This window comes from Brienomyrus brachyistius, chromosome 15, assembly GCF_023856365.1.
Source record: "Brienomyrus brachyistius isolate T26 chromosome 15, BBRACH_0.4, whole genome shotgun sequence".
Classification (NCBI taxonomy): Eukaryota; Metazoa; Chordata; class Actinopteri; order Osteoglossiformes; family Mormyridae; genus Brienomyrus; species Brienomyrus brachyistius.
The window spans coordinates 11,548,723-11,564,253 of record NC_064547.1 but is presented as its reverse complement, the minus strand read 5'-3'; the positions used below and the strand labels follow the sequence as shown (position 1 = coordinate 11,564,253).

The window sequence follows — 15,531 nt, the reverse complement described above, 5'->3', positions numbered from 1 at the left end:
GTTTAAGAAATGCAATGAAAATACCAAGCTATATGTAACATTCACAGAAAATGACTGTAAAATTTTTATTACTGGATTTATATTACTGGATTTTTCTCCACCAGCTGTGTGAAGACCTTTTCACGAAGATCAATGACAGCAATAATGACAACAGCTTGTCTTACTCTGTTGAGGTAAGAGTGACTACTTGTTTTAGTGTTAGTGGAAATGATAGTAAGATCCATTCCTATCTGCTTTACCAACTCAATTTGCCCCTGCTTGTAGGTGAGCTACATGGAGATTTACTGTGAGCGTGTACGAGACCTTTTGAACCCCAAGAACAAGGGAAATCTGCGTGTCAGAGAGCATCCTTTATTGGGACCCTATGTCGAAGACCTATCCAAACTGGCTGTCACCTCCTATAGCGACATTCAGGACCTTATGGACTCCGGAAATAAAGCCAGGTAGTATTACATCCAGGTAGGGTTAGGATTAGGGCTAGGCTTATATGCAGAATTCTTTGGAAAAAGTAAAAAAAATGTCAAACGGTACATTTGTATTGAGTATTGTTCTTTTGGAAAAGCAGGGCTTCAGTGTTTGATGATATGCAATGTGCAAATAATGCAGAGTGATTTTAGTGATTCTGTTTTTCTAGATTGTTAGCTAATGAAAGCAGTCTATCAAAATAGCTCTGTCCGCTGGTGGGAATGTGCTCACCTGTGTGCGCGCGAACAAACCGGGGGTGGAACTCTACCACACGTGATACAGAGAGCAGAGGGGAATTGTAAACGCGCGACCGCGTAGAGACGAAAAATGACAAACTGTTGTGTAAATAAGATAAATTAACATAAGGCTTTTTCTCCTTTTATTAAATAAACTAATGTATAAACCTGTTCTATAGGAAAGGTAACCTTAAATGACTTCTGTTGTGATCTGGCGCTGTATAGAAAATAAAATTAAATAAAATTAACCTGACTTTCATGGGAGGGAGGGAGGTGCCGTTGGGGGGGGGGCACTTTTTGTTCAGCTTTTTGACAGGCGTGTAGAAACCAGAAATTGATTTGTCAGTATACCAGAATCTGGAAGATGTACGTGCATGGAGCCTATATCCATCCATCCATCCATTTTCTAAAACCGCTCGTCCTATTTAAGGTCGCAAATAATGTTTACTCGTCGCATAAATGCTATTGCCAGATTGGCTGTCGGCATGTGCAGCTAGATATCATAATCAAGACAGTCGCCAAAATACTATTTAAAAATGGGTTGTCTGTAGCTTACAGACTACTGACCTGTGGTGGTGTGTGAGTCAGTTACCTTTATGCAATGGTCTTCCACTCTCCCTTTGCTCATCTGTCGTAAAATATTTTGCTTGTGCCATGTACATATATGATTTACATCACTTCTGATTGCTTGCGAAGTGTCATTCTTTTGGCTTTCAGCAAGGAAAACCGACACATACAACCTCACAGAGAATTAATACTAACATTAAAGTATGTTAAATTAATTGAGATTAAATTGGAATTTTATAATTTTGCTGTGCTGACAACATCAACCTGTATCTTTTGTGTTCAGGACTGTGGCTGCTACCAACATGAATGAGACCAGCAGCCGTTCTCACGCCGTATTTAATATCATCTTTACACAGAAGCGGCATGATGCAGAAACTGAGAGCACCTCTGAGAAAGTAATGCTTCAGTTCCCCCTCAACCATGTTCACTATTACTGTGTTAGATTTATTAACCTCATTGCAGTAGTGTTAGAACTTTGCTTTTAAGTCTGACTGTGATTATTAAGGATTTTATATGGTGTTTATTACATTTCCAGCAGTGTGGAGACTAATAACATTAAAATTACCTTTTATATAGTGAAAATGTAAATAGTTCATATCAAAATAACAATAATACATGCCAAGTAAAAAAACGTAAAAATGTTAAAGGGGAATATGAGGATTAAGTCATAAAAATATAATTACATTGTTAGTATCTGGAGCATTGGTCAATTTCTGTTGTAGGTTAGCAAAGTCAGTTTGGTTGATTTGGCTGGGAGTGAGCGAGCTGATTCCACAGGAGCCAAAGGCACCAGGTTAAAGGTGAGCTGGTACTCTGATATTACTCTAACCAGTGTTTCACTTCCTAACAACATGACATTGCTACAAAATATATTGCTGAATGCTTTCTGTTTAATTCCATGTTCAGGAAGGAGCAAACATAAATAAATCTTTGACGACACTTGGGAAAGTTATCTCTGCTTTGACTGAAGTTGTAAGTATATTATTCTTTAATTTACTTCACTAGTAAATGTTTGATCAAGACATTTTCCCAAATTATTCATAATTATTATAAATATTAATAACAGTGATGATAATTTAATGTTTGCTGTTTCCAGGATTCTGGACTAAATAAGGTATTTTCAAAGAAAATCCTATATTTTCTGGCATTTCCGGAATGTTCATCAAATGTTTGTTTCATATATAAATATATATACACATACACAGAACAAGAAGAAAAAGAAGGTGGAGACCTTTATTCCATATAGAGATTCGGTGCTCACCTGGCTTTTGAGAGAAAATTTGGGTAATACACATTTTTACATTTCAGATGTATTAATATTGTTTCCTTTGTATTCTAGAATTTTTAAAGACATTAAAGAATGCTTAATCCATTATTTTAGTCTTGGTTGTCTTTTTGGCTTTCATTCTTTTCAGGAGGAAACTCTCGTACTGCTATGGTGGCAGCACTTAGTCCTGCAGACATCAACTATGATGAGACGTTGAGCACCTTACGGTAGGTCCAAGGCATGGAGAAATGCAGAGATTTACAGAATCCTTATTAATAATAGCTGTAATGACCGTGCGAGGGAGCAGGGAGTCAGGGTCAGGCAGACGGAAATCCAAAACGAGGGGTTTATTTCAGGCATAGCACATAAACATGGTGAAAACTTCTATTATTCTGCGTATTTAGTCCGCGTCTGATTTCGTCTTCCCCAGACTTGTCATTAATGTTGGTTGCTCTGAGTTTGTCGCTGTCTGCCCCGTCTCCCCCGTTCCAATCCCTAATAAACCCCGAATTCCTTGCCCGCCTGCTTGCCCGCCTGGTCTTTCCCTGCTTCCTGCTCGCCCGCCTGGTCTTTCCCTGCTTCCTGCTCGCCCGCCTGGTCTTTTCCTGCTTCCTGCTCGCCCGCCTGGTCTTTCCCTGCTTCCTGCTCGCCCGCCTGGTCTTTCCCTGCTTCCTGCTCGCCCGCCTGGTCTTTCCCTGCTTCCTGCTCGCCCGCCTGGTCTTTCCCTGCTTCCTGCTCGCCCGCCTGGTCTTTCCCTGCTTCCTGCTCGCCCGCCTGGTCTTTCCCTGCTTCCTACTCGCCCGCCTGGTCTTTCCCTGCTTCCTGCTCGCCCGCCTGGTCTTTCCCTGCTTCCTGCTCGCCCGCCTGGTCTTTCCCTGCTTCCTGCTCGCCCGTCCTCCCGCAGCCTGACATTCACCAGCAGTGTTTTTTAGTTTTTTTTGCGTCTCTTATGATCCTCGACACTGTACAGTATGTGGGGGCAAAATAAACTTGGGTCCTCTTCCAGGCAGGTTTGTAACAGGTCTAATAGATGTTCACTGTTTTATTATTACTCTAACAGTTGAAATTGTTATTTTCAGGAGAGTAGCAGTTTTTTTATACCCATTTCCTGACTTATGAAGATCAACATACTTCTCCGTCATTTTTTGGGGCATGTGAGACTGAGCTACTTCCCTTTATTTGTTTTCATCTGCTACAGGTATGCAGACCGAGCCAAGCAGATCCGCTGCAATGCAGTAATAAACGAGGACCCCAACAATCGTTTGGTGCGTGAGCTCAAAGAAGAAGTGTCTCGACTGAAAGAGCTTCTTTATGCCCAAGGCCTTGGAGATATTATTGAAAGTAAGAACAATGTTGTGGTGGTGCAGTGTCTTATAAGCATGACACGTGACCATTATGAGAGAGACATCCAAGCAGAGATTCACTTGCAGCCATTCACAAAATATACTGACAGAGCAAAACAAAAAAATATACTGGCAAAACTATACAAAAACACGATTCCTGTGCATGCTTTTCTTTTCCCTGTATTTCACTGTATTTTCTTTAGTATTATCTTTAAAAATGATCCAGTAAGCTGCGCAAGATCTTTTGTCTGTTATTATCTGTGGAAATTTTTGTAATCTCTGAGTTATTGCAGAGATTCTTGGATTATCTAATAATGCCTTTGTTCCCTGAAATAATTTGCTGTTATCTAATTTTAAGGTAAAGTATTTAGCAACTGGAAAAATACCATACTTCAGACAAACTATGCATTTCTAAGCATTTGAGGATATAAGGTACATTTTGGATTATAAGTTCACATTTGATATTATGTTAGGCAGGTAAATGTAGCAGACCTCATTATGCTGAGCAGTATAAGCAAAGCTTACCCAGTTGCCTGTGCAGTTAAAGTGTAAATCTATGGACAGCCTCTAAAATCTGGTTTTTAATGTACTCAACTCATTAGTAATACATTGGCAAAGAAATCTTTAAAGATTTGTTCCTTATTTTCCCTGAATTTTTTTCCCTGGGAAACCAAAACCTGCCAGATCAGTATACTGTAAATCGCATGAAATATTTGTCAATGCTATGTGATTATTTCAGACTTGAGGGAAACATGCAATGTTTCTTTACTGTACCCTGATTCCATAGAAAATGCTGCTGTAACATTTCAGGGAGGTAATTGCAACAACAAAGTTCTGTTTTGTGAACAATGGCATTATTGGCAATATCATGCCTATATGTTTTTTAGTTGAATGTTACTTTCTCACTTTCAAACACCTCTCAGTGAATCTTGCACTGGCATCTTTTCATTTACACTGTATTTACTGCTTGTTTCTTTGGACCATTTTTTTATGAATAGGAATGTTTTTCAGATTAATTTAAACCTGTTCCTTTTTCGTGTTTTTTTTCTGATTCGGTGTGTTACTCTTACCTCTTGTTATTCTCCTGGCTCTCTTTCTCTATCCCACTGACACTTCTTGTTACAGACTAATCCAGTTACAAGAACGATAACAATAATCACTAATCTGTCAATTAAAGCAGTGATCTTTCCGCAGTGACCAGTGCCATGACAGGGATGAACCTCTCTCCGTCCCTCTCTGTCCTGTCCAAGCAAGCTGGATCCATTACCAGCCTTCATAACCGCCTCATGTTCAGTCCAGGCAGTGAGGAGACCATTGAGAGGCTTAAGGTCTGTTGTAAAGAACTGGGTGAAACAGTGGGTAACACTGTTACATCACATCTCCATGGTTGGGGATTTGAATGACATGCAGATACAATTTTTCATTGTTTCTGATTGTTTGTGATTAATGTGTGCCTGCCCTGTGAGAGACTGGAATTTTGTTCGCGTGTTTCTCTGTCCCGTGTCACCAAGTAAAAAATGCAGGCCCCTCGACTGAAAGAGGGATTGATAACTAATGAATTTATAATTAGCTTTAATCTGTTTTTCTTTTGTTAATTCTGTATTTTTTTTTTAGGAAACAGAGAAAATTATTGCCGAGCTCAATGAAACTTGGGAGGAGAAGCTTCGTCGCACAGAGGGAATTCGAATGGAACGGTGAGTTTATATGATGCAGAAAATGCCCGTGTATCTACAACATGCATTATGTTATGCATCAAGCTTATTTGACATGTGCAAGGCCTACAGTATACACAGGGGAAACACCGGAATGGAATATATACTTGAATCTCATATAAAACATTTATTAAGACAACTCATGTCTAGTATGGCAACTATATTGTCATAGGTTAGAACAATTATAGTGCAGTGCTAGCTAAATGTAATTGGGGATTGTGTGTGCCACAGATGTAATGAAACTGGGTCGTGTGCAGTAACAGCTCGTGATAACAATGAGGTGCTGGTTTTCCCAGAGAGGCCCTCCTGGCAGAAATGGGTGTGGCCATGCGAGAAGATGGGGGCACAGTTGGGGTCTTCTCACCTAAGAAAGTAAGCTGACTTGCAAAATGAACTGCCTGCTTCTTTTTCTTTCAGATGTTTTTGCCTAGTATAACTTAGGCCTAGTTGTGTTTCATAAGTCAAACAACAAGAGTCGCATAATAAATCGCAATAGTCATAACCCGGCTATAGAAGATAATCCACCGACTTAGTAGTTCTGATGAACTCCAATCAGCAATTGTATCACTGTGCAGTGTGCAATGGATAGAGTCAGGGTCAGGGGGCGGCATGGTGGTGCAGTGGTTAGCACTGTTGCCTCACACCTCTGGGACCCAGGTTCGGGTCTCCGCCTTGGTCACATGTGTGTGGAGTTTGCATGTTCTCCCCGTGTCGTCGTGGGGTTTCCTCCGGGTACTCCGGTTTCCCCCCACAGTCCAAAAACATGCTGAGGCTAATTGGAGTTGCTAAATTGCCCAATGGTGTGTGAGTGTGCCCTGCGATGGGCTGGCCCCCCATCCTGGGTTGTTCCCTGCCTCGTGCCCATTGCTTCCGGGATAGGCTCCCGACCCCCCGCGACCCAGTAGGATAAGTGGTTTGGAAAATGGATGGATGGATGGATCCTGTTCTGTTCTTCCTGGAGTCATTCATGTCTGTCAGCCTAGTTTTTCTTGTGTAGCTTATAAGTAGTATTTCATGTCTTGGTGAATACCCTTTATTTTGTTATTTGTTGCCTGCCTGCTCCATGCCTCGCCCCCATGCCCACTCTGCTTGATCCCGTGACAGATAGACAATAAAACCCCTGTAAAAACGTTTTTCAGTTTTGGGGTGAACTACCCCATTAACAACCGGAAGATGTGCTCTAATCAATATGTAAGCCCTAACAAATACCATCATTATATCCAGTTTTAATGTATGAGAAGTTAAGAAAAATAATAGCAATGTGTTTTTTTATTTTTATTTTAAACTGTGGGAAATGTAGGCTAGAAAGCTAAACTGAAAGCCAATTCATGAATCTTTATCTTAATCGCTTTGAGTGCAGCCTAGGCCTTTTCCCCAATAAAGGTGATAATTGCTTGCTAGTCACTGTCAGATATCAACAACGGGTTACTTGTCTCATATCGTTGATTACCGATAATGTCGTCATATTGCCCAGTCCTATTAGTGAAAGCTGCAAAGCACATTACTTTCTGTGGGGGAAATGAAGGTGTGTACGAAGGTCAGTGAAATGAACACTGATGAATAATTTTGTTAATGAATAAAATTAATGAATGAAAACATGCTGTTGCATTGGATTAAGAAACAAATATGTTTTATGTGGAGTTATTTCACATTAACATAGGATAGAAATTCAATGGACTCAGACTTCCAGGATTTTGTACTCTGTTTAGAAAAACAGATATAAAGACTCAACTCCCATTTTCAGACACCTCATTTGGTGAACCTCAATGAAGATCCACTAATGTCAGAATGCCTCCTTTACTACATCAAAGATGGAATAACCAGGTAAGACTCACAACTATGGGCAGCATGGTAGTACAGTGGTTAGCACTGTCATCTCACACCTCTGGGACCTGGGTTTCAATCTCCGCCAGGGTTCCATGTGTGTGGAGTTTGCATGTTCTCCCCATGTTATCATGAGGTTTCCTTTGGGTATTTTGATTATTTACACTGATTATTTCATATCAGTAACTCTATGTAATGTTGTTGCCTCGTCAGGGTGGGACGTGAGGATGCCTGTAGCCGCCAAGACATTGTCCTGAGTGGACACTTTATTAAGGATGAACACTGCACTTTCACCAGCACCACTGGTCCTCTTGGAGAAAGTAAGCTTCCTCGGAGTCTTCAGGAGTTTTGTACTTAATTCCAGTTTGTTTTGGATGAGGATTTTGTGACTTTGCGCCCTTTTCAGAAGTTTGTAAATGTGCTGTCTCTGACTATGCTTTCTGACTATGTCTTTCTGAACATTAGCAGTCTTTCTGGAGCCATGTGAGGAGGCAGAGACCTATGTAAATGGCAAAAGGGTGACTGAGCCCACTATTCTCCGATCAGGTGGGTCACCAGTTTATCTTGCATCTTGGTGAACCAGGTAGAATAAAATATACAGCACAAACATGCAGAGCTGAATGTGTGACTGCACTTCTTCCAGGAAACCGCATCATCCTGGGTAAGAGCCACGTGTTCCGCTTCAACCATCCAGAGCAGACGCGTCAGGAGCGTGAGCGTACTCCCTGCTCAGAGACCCCAGCGGAAGCTGTAGACTGGGCCTTTGCACAGAGGGAACTGCTGGAGAAACAGGGCATTGACATGAAGCAGGAGATGGAGCAGAGGTGTGAAAGACTCCTACCTAAATAAAACTCAAACATAAGTTACAGTAAGAGACACAAGCCAGTAAATTTTAACAAAGAAAATCTTGTTATGGTAAGTCTTGTTTCCTTCTCTGTAGGCTACAGGAACTCGAAGACCAGTATCGCAAGGAGAGAGAAGAAGCTAACAATCTCCTGGAACAACAGAGACTGGTGAGATTGAGTCTGAATATTTTATTCAAACATGCCATTGAAATATCATATGTTGTAAAATCACTTAAAAGCATGAGATCTGAAAAAAAAAAAAAAAAAAATATATATATATATATATATATAATATAGGAATAGACTTCCTACTAGTGTAGCGAAAGCTAAAACCCTGGGTTCCTTTAAATCAGAGCTATATAAGATTTTAATAACTCTGAGCTATTAGTTAAGTTCTCCCCAAACGAGCTTGATGGGCCGAATGGCCTCCTCTCGTTTGTAAATTTCTTATGTTCTAATTTATATTGTAAAAACAAGCAAACAAAAAAAAACGCATAATGAGTTAATGACTGGTGATAGAAAAAATGGTTTTCATTTTTGAATTCAGCACATAAAAGTATCTAGAAATCACATTAAATAATCAAAAAGAAAATTTTCAATGTATATCTGTGTTTAGTTAAAACGCTCAAGGAGATTACTCTCTTTCAGGATTATGAGAGTAAGCTAGAGGCACTTCAGAAGCAAGTAGATGGCTATTACCCAGAAGTCACTGAAGAAGATGAACCAGAAGAGGAAGGTAAAGTGGTTTTATCTGGAGTCAAAAGCATCCGATCTGCCACCATTCACCTTGCCTGGAGAAGCAGTGGGAACATAATGATAACAGTTTGTGTTTCTGCTTAACTTCTGCTGGTACTTCATACCACTGGAAATTATGACCACCATTGCTTCTGTCTGATAAAGTTAATTTAGGGTCCTTATTGGGCATTTTATAGTTCCGTGGACGGAGCATGAAACTGATCTTGCGCTTTGGGCTTTCCGGAAGTGGAAGTGTTACCAGTTCACATCCCTGAGAGATCTGCTATGGGGGAATGCAATCTTCCTGAAGGAAGCTAATGCCATAAGTGTGGAACTGAAGAAAAAGGTGAGTTCAGGGTGATGACAGACTGTGTATGATGGGTAACCCTAGTCTTTCCGTCGGAGAGATAAAACACAAATTTACTGAGTATGGAAATACTCTGTCATGTGGCTGATGCATGTGTGTGGCCCACAGGTCCAGTTCCAGTTTGTGCTGCTGACAGACACTCTGTACTCGCCACTGCTGCCTGACCTGCTGCCTCCTGATGCAGCCGAAGAGCGAAAAAAGCAGCCCTTCCCCCGCACCATCGTGGCGGTGAAAGTTCAGGACTTGAAAAATGGTGCCACGCACTACTGGACCCTGGAGAAGCTCAGGTAAAAAATACAAAGAAAATAAAACTGAGGAAAATATGGCGGAGCATTTATTTTTTTTAAAATACAGTGTGGACCAAAAGTACCATTTTTTAAAGTTCTCTTTTGTTAAAAAAAAATTATTTTGCAAAGTTGTTCTTAAAAGTAGGTATACGGTTCTCATTTTACTGTACTCATTGGGTCAGGTTTAGTCTCTTAGGTGTTTCAAATGTCCTCCGGCAATGTTTATATCTTCCTGGAACCCACCCCTGACACTTTGCCACACTTTAGCAGACAGGCATCAGTGTCCACAAATGCTTACGAGATTAACTCATTCAATTCATCCACTAGGTTGGGTGGCATTTACATGTTTATAAATGGCATTTGGTGTACGGATACATTCAGCACCTGGCTTCCACAGTTTCTCAGTACTCCCGTCTTTGTTAGCTTCATTTGTTAAAACATGGGTTTTAGGGTCTTGCAGAATTACTTTTGCTCACACCAAGCTTCTGAGTATGAAGGAGTCATTTCCACCTAAATTATCTCCCGTGTTCATGTGTGAGGTAGCGGATTTGATGCACAAGTCTCCACCAAACGAGAGCAAGGATAACGATGAAATCACATCAGGCACAATGGACAACGGGCGGAGGCACAACGGCTTCTGTGCTGCACTCCAGCAAACTGCTCTCTTTCCAACAAGATGGATGAACATTCACAGCTCATGATAACTAATGAGGATTATGGACGTATTTCAGCCGTTTGCTTTGTTATAACATGGCTTAGTTCAGCTATACCAGATACCACTGTTCAGATGCCTGGTTGCCAGCTACTCTGAGCAGATCAGACCAGTGCTCTGTGGTTAATCACACACTGGTGCTGTGTGTGTGTTTGCAAACAACAACTGGTACATGGATGCATCCACAATCTCTTCATATTCATGCATGGATTTCGAGGCAGTTTTTCTTCGCTGTATACTATTCTGCCTACCAATAGAATTCCACTTCGTTATCCTGCTTATAATCTAAAGCACTCGTATATCAAAGCAAATTTTCCCAAAAGAAATAATGGAAACTCAGATGATTCGTTCCACAACCCGAAAATATTCATATAAAAATTATTAATACGAAATATCAAGTAAAAATACATAAAACAAATTAACCTGCACTTTACCTTTGAAAAGAATCATGGATGGTGTGAGGGAGATGAGAGGGAGAAGAGGAGGGTTATTTTGTAGGACGACTCACTATAACTAACGGAATCACTGCTATCTGTTGGCTCACTGGAATCTTTTTGTTTTTGTGCAACTTTAACAAGGAACCTATCCAATTATAGTTGCTTTTGCCTCCTTTTCAATTTCATGGAAATGTGACATTAGAGATATTAGTTGGTACAATAGACGGTGCTTAATTTGGCTCCACTTCTGACGTCATAAGCGGAGGGGGGCGTATCCCTTATTCTGATTGGTTGAGGGGTTATGTCCATATATGGTGTCATACATGCTTATGCCACGTGTTGCCGATAGGGGACATGGTTTGGGAGATAAGGGTTGCCGTTAAACTTTAATAGAATAAAAATACATCATTTATTTATTAATGTGTTATTTTAATTATGTTTTTTAGGAATGATGTATGCGTGTCTGCGTGAGTGCGCATGCGCAAGATAGGGGCCATCTCATACCATCATTTCAGCCGCGTTGTTCAAACAGGACGGTTGCATGTACCAGAGCTGCGGGACTCGCTCATTTCGCCTTTTAGCTACCGTCAGACTTAAAGGTTGTTCCTCCTAAAAGCTTGCTGGTTAAATCTACAACCTAACAACGAAATAAAACACTGGAAAATACCGTAAAAGTTTTTCTTCTTCTATTAACATGTTGGATAAATATAATGAGTTTCTTTTAAAATAACGATAGGGATACGCCCCCCCTCCCACTTATGATGTCAGAAGCGGAGCCAATTGTACCAACTAATATCTAACTAATAAATAATATTGCATTGTCATTAAATAGATTCATCGCTCGCAGTACTACGGTCTTCTTCAGGTGGTGCTTGACTATTTGAGTAAGGAACGCTGACTGAGACTGAGCATGGGAAACGATTACCCACAATCCCGCAGTGAGAGAGCGAAGAACCATTGGCTGAGTTATGATTGCACGATGCTAGGCAGACAAAGTGTATACGTAATACGTATTGCAAGACCTCGCTCGTTTGTCAAGTTAGAATTTATAAAATTTTTTTGCTTGTCTTGCAAAACACAATCCAAGGTTTCACTGTAGTATTTTGATTTCTCATGGTTTATTTGCCTTATGCCATTTACCAGGCAGCGGTTGGAGCTGATGCGCGAGATGTATGACCGGGCAGCAGAGGTGCCCAGCTCCGCAGCAGAGGACTGTGACTGCTTGGTGACCGTTGGGGACCCTTTTTATGACCGCTTTCCCTGGTTCCGTCTGGTCGGCAGGTGATGTGCATATTATGGGGGGAATGCCTGTGATTTTGTGATCTTATTACACAGTTAAGACAGAAATAAGAACAGAGAGTAAAAATTAGGGTTTTGCTTTATATACTTGTATATAAAATAATATCTGTTATGAAATAATATATAAACGTCTATGTGCTTACAGACATTCATACATTATTGCACACATACCAGCATACATACAAACTATTATGGGAAGGCATGGTGCAGGAAGGGAAAAAGATGAGAGTCCACTTATGGGTCCATGACAGCAGGGGTTTATTAAGCAAAACAGAACACCAAGGGCTACACCACAAAATAAAAGGACCATGTGGGGTTAAAAGCAAATTGGAGAAACAAGAACTAAGTACAAAAATATAAAAAGGTAACAACTAAGGAAAAGAGCAAAACAGGGAGCAGGCCTAGAAAAACCAAACAGAGCAACACCACACCATAACTTACACACAGAGTATCAAAAGCTGTCACTTAAATACAGTGATAATGTGAACTAACAAAAGGTAGGTATGAATCATCAACAACAACCTAGGCAGGGCACAGGGCAACAAGACACAGGTGAAGTAACTAACACTAATGGAAACAGAACTATGGAACTTACCTGAAATTAAGGAAACACGGAGAAATACTATTGCTGTGGCCAAAAGTTTTGAGAATGACGCAAATATTAATTTTCACAAAGTCTGCTGCCTCAGATTTTATGATGCCAGCATGCATATGAAGAACGTTATGAAGAGTGATCAGATGAATTGCAATTATTTGCAAAGTCCCTCTTTTCCATGAAAATGAACTTAATCCTGAAAAACCCATTATTAAAGTTTTTAAAATGAGGTTAAATCGGCAAAAAAAGTAAACCATGTCACCTTTCTTTGTTTTACCTGCATCGGGGGCGTGTAGTGCCGCCCTCACCTGAAGATCGCTATTCGCATTATAAATAGCGGCATTTTCACGTATTTAAATCACATTTGCATGGTAATTAGATGAACAACGCAGTGAAACACGATCCAGATACATCCCAATTAGTGCCATAAAGGGCCGAACCGATCCGTCTGTCGACCTCCCATTCCAATGCAATAACTATGCATAATATAACAACTAATATAACAGTTTTGCCTATGTGATGTCCCTTAGTCTTGTGTCATGCCTGATATGTGGATTGTGGTTGCTGTTTGGCAGCTGTGTCATGGCTGTGCAGTTGATGTCTGTCATCTTTTCCCACCATAGGGCTTTTGTATATCTTAGCAACCTTGTTTATCCAGTGCCACTGGTTCACCGAGTGGCCATTGTCAGTGAAAAAGGGGAGGTCAAGGGCTCCCTGAAGGTGGCTGTCCAGGCTATTTCAGGTAAATGTCTCTGGGTTTTAGTGTAAAAATAGTTTTTCCGAACTAGATTGTTACAGAAGTAAATGGGTCTGTCATTATCCGATATGCGCCACCTGTCCAATTTGTACTCATATGCACCGTGCATGCGCAACATTTTCGAGCATGCACACACCGCATTACTTTTCCTGACACTGTTCATCTGTTTAAACCATATTGTGTACATTTATGACAAAAGGGTCGCTTTATTGTTTAGCAAAAGTAGTGATAATGATTATGCTAACTGAAAACAACATGTTTTCCTTGCTTGTCATTTTTCACTCTACTTCTCTGCTTACAGATGCTTACTGGATTAATTCTATGACATTAATATCCCATGAAATTACTGCTATCCAGAAACAAGTATTTTAGTATGCTTATAGCTTTGGTTCACTCAGGATTGAAATATAAAGTTGTGATTTTAATGTATGTCAAGTTATGGTAGATTTCCACAGCTCAGCTCTTGCCTAAACTTGAAAATGGCCAGTTCAAGACTGAAGGATGCAAGGCATAACTCATTTATCGTATTTTTTATTTAGAAGCAAGATTAGGTCGATACCCAATTAGGTTTATAACCTTTAAGGATAAACAACAGAAAATATTGCTTCGTAGATAGAAACTAAAAACAATAAACATAAACACTTTTAAACTAAACATTATTTAAGCTAATCTAACCATCTAATTTTATTCATGAATATCCCAGCCATCACTGTCACACAAAAGGCTAAAGGTTGACAGTCTACGGAGCCAAGTCCAGCAAAATTAGGAAAACGCATTACGCTGACAAAATACACGAGTTAAACAACATAAAATGCCCATTCATTTAAATGAGCTATACTAATTTCAATTTTCATTTTTTCATGATTTTGAATCATTTTTGTAGCCCTATGTTGAACTTTTTAAGGCTGCAATGTAATTTTTAAGGTAATGTGACCAAACCTGCACGCAGTATTCTAGGTGGGGTCTTACCAAGGAATTCTATAATCTTAGCATCACCTCCCTTGACTTAAGCCACCCACACCTATTGGCCTTTTAAATTGGGGCATGAAAAAATCAACATACACGCAGAGGTCTTTTTAATAATCAGATTTATTTCAGTGGAATCCATAAAATAACATAGATTTCTCTAGATATTTGTCTTTTTGGCATAATCTACTGACAGTATAATAGTGACAGCTGTCAGGGACATATACTGTCATCCCAACCTTACTGGGGTATCTAATGAGATGCATAAACATGCACACAGGTGCAGGTGCTGTGCAAGATTTCTATTAAACAGACAGAGAACACAAAGAATTCAAAATCTGAATATCTGGCAGCATATCCCTGGCTGGTGAAGATAGCTTACAAGCAGTTCGTAAAGTGAACTTGATATTGTTTAAAGAAATATTAACGAGACCAGTTTGGGTTATGAAAATGATCAGGCACCATTGTAAAATATGCTGCAAAGTAATGCTGCTCATGCAAGGTACAAATTGGGCAGGTGCTGCGGAACGGGTCCTTCGGAAAGAACCCTTTTAATTTGTGTAGGCAAACCGTGCATGTTATTAACCATTTAAGTCCCTAAATAAGACTAAACAAGGTTGCATTCTCTTTAATGATCAAACACTTGTATAGATCTCATGAGTTGCATAGCTGTACTGTGCTGTTTAGGTCCATGGTAAATAGAATAAAATGAATACAAAAAAAATTAATAAACATTTGTGCAAGGAAATGATTGGATACTGCCATGTTTCTGTCTCTAGCCGATGAAGATGCCCCAGACTGTGGTTCGGGAGTGCGACAGTCAGGGACTGCCAAGATCTCCTTTGAAGACCAGCAATTTGAGAATGTGAGATTTGTTTGATTTGTAGAGTATCACAATAAATATTCAGTTTAATGTGTTTCACACTAAAAACATTCCTTCATTGGCCCACTTCCAGTTCAAGTTCTATACTGCGGGTTTAGCTCATTCTGGGGTATCTCAGGAGGAACTACGTATCGTGGAAGGAGAGAGGCAGAACTTTGAGAGTGGGCCTTCTGCAGATGAGGTCAACAACAATACCTGGGCAGGTATGGCCAGATTTGCAAGTGGTATTGTGAA

At 40.2% G+C, this 15,531-nt stretch overlaps 1 protein-coding gene across 4 annotated transcripts in view; it reads left to right on the top strand.

The window, feature by feature from the left end:
* Window positions 1–15,531, top strand: part of LOC125708382 (kinesin-like protein KIF1A) — a 37,766-nt gene that overhangs the window by 7,811 nt on the left and 14,424 nt on the right. Inside the window, exons 5-28 of one of the 4 annotated variants that reach the window (XM_048975858.1) lie at window positions 105–173; window positions 265–443; window positions 1,552–1,663; window positions 1,991–2,068; window positions 2,175–2,240; window positions 2,365–2,382; window positions 2,474–2,552; window positions 2,684–2,762; window positions 3,734–3,876; window positions 5,073–5,206; window positions 5,493–5,572; window positions 5,887–5,962; window positions 7,335–7,414; window positions 7,628–7,734; window positions 7,883–7,960; window positions 8,058–8,238; window positions 8,355–8,427; window positions 8,908–8,995; window positions 9,192–9,340; window positions 9,470–9,648; window positions 11,941–12,078; window positions 13,315–13,433; window positions 15,194–15,279; window positions 15,371–15,500. In XM_048975858.1, coding sequence (XP_048831815.1) covers window positions 105–173; window positions 265–443; window positions 1,552–1,663; window positions 1,991–2,068; window positions 2,175–2,240; window positions 2,365–2,382; window positions 2,474–2,552; window positions 2,684–2,762; window positions 3,734–3,876; window positions 5,073–5,206; window positions 5,493–5,572; window positions 5,887–5,962; window positions 7,335–7,414; window positions 7,628–7,734; window positions 7,883–7,960; window positions 8,058–8,238; window positions 8,355–8,427; window positions 8,908–8,995; window positions 9,192–9,340; window positions 9,470–9,648; window positions 11,941–12,078; window positions 13,315–13,433; window positions 15,194–15,279; window positions 15,371–15,500 — 2,521 coding nt within the window. Of the gene's footprint in view, window positions 1–104; window positions 174–264; window positions 444–1,551; window positions 1,664–1,990; window positions 2,069–2,174; window positions 2,241–2,364; window positions 2,383–2,473; window positions 2,553–2,683; window positions 2,763–3,733; window positions 3,877–5,072; window positions 5,207–5,492; window positions 5,573–5,886; window positions 5,963–7,334; window positions 7,415–7,627; window positions 7,735–7,879; window positions 7,961–8,057; window positions 8,239–8,354; window positions 8,428–8,907; window positions 8,996–9,191; window positions 9,341–9,469; window positions 9,649–11,940; window positions 12,079–13,314; window positions 13,434–15,193; window positions 15,280–15,370; window positions 15,501–15,531 lie in introns of all 4 variants that reach the window. The other 3 variants (XM_048975860.1, XM_048975857.1, XM_048975859.1) reach the window with 3 other exon arrangements.